Here is a 3,749-nt window from a genome sequence, read left to right on the forward strand (position 1 = left end):
ATCGAAGAAACCGTAATAAACGTTTCGAGTCAAAGACGGCCCAAAGAGACCTAAAACGTAGCTCGAAGCCCACTTACGATTTCTTAACCGAAGACCCATAAGCCTTATGACGGTTTATGCCTGGTTCGTAAGGCAAGATAAAGGTAAATGATTTCTCATATTTTATCGTTTTTATTTCGTGTTCTGATTGCTTGGCGTGTGGTATTAGCAGATATCTGAGACCTCTGGGAAACTAGGGTTCTCCTACTTTCCTTATTTAAACGGAAATCGACAGTGTGAATTTTGGTTCCCACAGTTTAGCGCTAGAAGGAGGGGGAGGGGGTACAGATCAATCTAACTCTCAGCCACAACACGCTCGATCAGAAATGTCAACTGACAACATGAATAACATGCAAACTCCTCTCAACGGAGGAGGCAACGACAATCAAAACACTCTGGAAGCGGCCGTCTCCACGGCCAACGCAACTGCTAACGCCGCGACGCTCGAGGAGTTCAAAAAGATGTTCTCCGCCTACGAAAAGAGGTCGGAAGAACAGGACAAACTCGTGGATACCTTGACGAAAAAGGTCCAAACCTTAACGGCAAGGACCCGTGCTGTCCTCCCCCGTGGATCTACGAAAATCCGCATAAGAAAACTCGACTTCACAACCCCACTCGAAAGGCCTGGAACATCGCGGGAACGTCCTCTACCCCCTGCAAAGGACACAGAGGTCGATGAAGTCGAGCATGTCGACTTGGATCCCAGCATCGTCTCCAACGATACCGAGGACGACGCTGACAGACATCCAAGAAGAACCAGAAGCCGATTGGCTCGGGAGGGCTCCCCGTTCGAAAAACCAATGACGGAAGAAGAGGAAAACCTCTACTGGATCGAACAGGAGGAGCTGGCCAAGAAACAGGCCGAGATTACTCGCAGCAAACGCCGACAAGCTCGGAAATTTGCTGGCGAGAAATCGGACATACGCGACCTTCGCGACTGCATAACCAAAACTGCAGCGGAAGTAAGGGCCGTGAAATCCCAGATCCATCATGCTACCAGCGCTGCCCCAGAGATCGATAGACTGCTCGAGGGGGCTCGGAAGAAACCCTTCACCGCTCGCATCTCTGATACAAGGGTATCTGACCCAGGAAAAATCAAAGTACCAAAGTACGATGGTAGGACTGATCCTAAAGCGCGCCTTCAGGCTTTCCACATCACGATGGGAAGGGCCAGACTGAAGGATAGCGAAAAGGACGCCGGCTACTGCCGTCTGTTCGTCGAAAATCTGGAAGGAGTGGCGCTCAAATGGTTCGCACGCCTTAAGCGAACCTCCATCGGAAGTTTCCGACAGTTCGCGTCGGAATTTCTCAAACAATACTCTATGTTCATAGATAGAGAAACACCCGATGTCGACCTCTGGAGTCTTTCCCAGAGGGAAGACGAACTCCTCCGTGAGTTCATAAGCCGGTTCAAGCTGGTTATGTCAAGGGTTAGCGGGATAAGTGACAAGGTGGCCATAGACGCACTCAGAAAAACGCTATGGTACAAGTCGAAATTCAGAAAATGGATAACCCTCGACAAACCACGGACCATCCAAGACGCCCTCCACAAGACAAAGCACTACATCATAATCGAAGAGGAAACAAAAATTTTGTCACAGAAGCATAAACTGACAAAGCCGTCCTCGACAGATGTAGATCAAAGGACGAAAAAGAAAAGCTCTCGTAACGATAAGTACGTCCATCACGAGGGGGAAGAACTCCAAGGGGCGCATAACTACGCGATCAATCCGGATCAAGGCCGAACCACGGGTAATACGTGGACTCGCAATCAAGGATACGATGAAAACACCTTCTGCAAGTTCCACCAGACCCGAGGGCACTCCAAGACTAACTGCAAAGTCCTGGGAGCGAGATTGGCTGCGAAGCTACTAGCTGGAGAGCTCTCCGAAGTAGCCAGCATAAAAGATCTCATCCTCGAGACCGATCGCCCTCCAAAGACGGACAGGAATCCGCCCGCGGAGAATTCCCCTCAAAGAAACCAATCAGGGGATAAACGCGGAAGAAGACCGGACGACAAAGGAAACGATAACAATCGTCGTAGAGTCAACATGATCATCGGAGGATCAAAGTATTGCAACAACACGGTCTCGGCCATCAAGGCTTACCAGCGAAAGGCTGAATCAAGTGCAAACTGGCCTACGTGGTCTCCTCCCCGAGACGGTCAAAACAACTCGATAACTTTCACGAGAGACGAAGCCGGCAGAATCGATGAACCTCACTGCGATCCACTCATCATAGATCTTATCATACGAGATCTGGAAGTTGCGAGAGTCCTCATCGACACGGAAAACACGGTTAATGTTATCTTCTGTGACACTCTCAAACGGATGAACATCGAACTCGGGGAAGTTACCCCAACGCCAAAATCGCTGACGGGTTTTTCAGGTGAAGTATCGATGACTCTCAGATCAATCCAGCTACCAGTCATGGCCAAGGAAATCACAAAAATCGTCGATTTCGCGGTGGTCGATCATCCTGCCATCTACAACGCGATCATGGGAACCCTATGGCTTAACGCCATGAAAGCCGTTCCGTCTACATATCACCTCGGCGTCAAATTCCCGACCCCAGAGCGGGATCGCAGCCATCTGGGGTTGTTAGAAACAGTCGCGGCTTTGCTTTCTCGCTGAGCATAAGTTAAGACAAATCACGACCACCGCGATGGCAACACGCAAACGCGCGAAGTTAACTCAGCCTTTGGCCAAAAACACTTCAAAGAGAGACAATTCGGACATCGAGACTCAACACGATTCTGAAATCAACGCTATGACTCAACCGGAAAACCCAGAAAAAACGTCGACCCTGCCACAGTCTCCACGATTAAGGCGGTCAGCACGGCAACAACCGCCGAGTAAGAACACTCGCGGCATAAAACAGAACTACGAGATGGCTTGATCCTCGAAAGAGGTACGTAGGCAGGTCGTCGAAAGACGAGTTCAGCTATCCCCCACTCTAAAATGGGGGGGGGGGTGGGGTGGGTACGTATATTCGTATACTCACACGTTTTAAAAGATGCATCATTGTAATCGAGCTTTTTAAAACTTTTACTACAATACGCATTTTTCCGAATTCTTACGCTTCAGCTACGCAAAACGTTTCAAGACACGCTTAAAAATAAAATTCTACAAACATTAGACTCTTGTCAACGGCCTTATCTGGCACAAATAGCAAAAGCCTTCATTCTTCAAACACCTAAAACATATGTATAGTCTTCGAAACAACAGCGAGAAGTCGCCAAGTTAAATTCGAAACTCTGCAAACAACTGTCCGAACCCGACCATAAAAATCTCAAAGAGTATTTACACCCCACTCGTCGATTGGCCCCGACGAACACACCAGCCGTCTTAAACAAACGCAACCCGATCATTCTTCTGATCCTCGAACATCTAACACAAGAATAATAGCGCGCTACAAAAAAATCCGAAATTTTTGTCTAGCACTTCCAGTTGGCTTAAAAATTATCTCTGGAGAGATGCTCGATTTATGCCATACAAGTAATATAAGCCGAGAACCTATCGTAGACTTTAAATCGGTACGAATCAGGTTAAAATCGCAACAGAAAAATTGATCGCCGGCTAGTCACCACATAAAACCTTAAAACCAAAAGTAAACCTAGGTTTTGCCTTAAACCCAGCGCACTGGTCTCAAACATCTCAAGACATGATATCTAAAAATGATACGAGATCCTAAACCATGTCTTACCGTCC

General features: G+C 47.9%; 1 protein-coding gene across 1 annotated transcript; it reads left to right on the forward strand.

Moving 5' to 3' along the window:
* The first annotated feature begins 365 nt into the window (after positions 1–365).
* Positions 366–1,677, forward strand: LOC106338402. Its single transcript, XM_013777386.1, has 2 exons — positions 366–1,490; positions 1,672–1,677. The coding sequence occupies exons 1-2, from the start codon at positions 366–368 to the stop codon at positions 1,675–1,677; spliced, it is 1,131 nt and encodes a 376-aa protein (XP_013632840.1).
* Positions 1,678–3,749: the final 2,072 nt, after the last annotated feature.

Source organism: Brassica oleracea, chromosome C4 (assembly GCF_000695525.1).
Source record: "Brassica oleracea var. oleracea cultivar TO1000 chromosome C4, BOL, whole genome shotgun sequence".
Lineage (NCBI taxonomy): Eukaryota > Viridiplantae > Streptophyta > Magnoliopsida > Brassicales > Brassicaceae > Brassica > Brassica oleracea.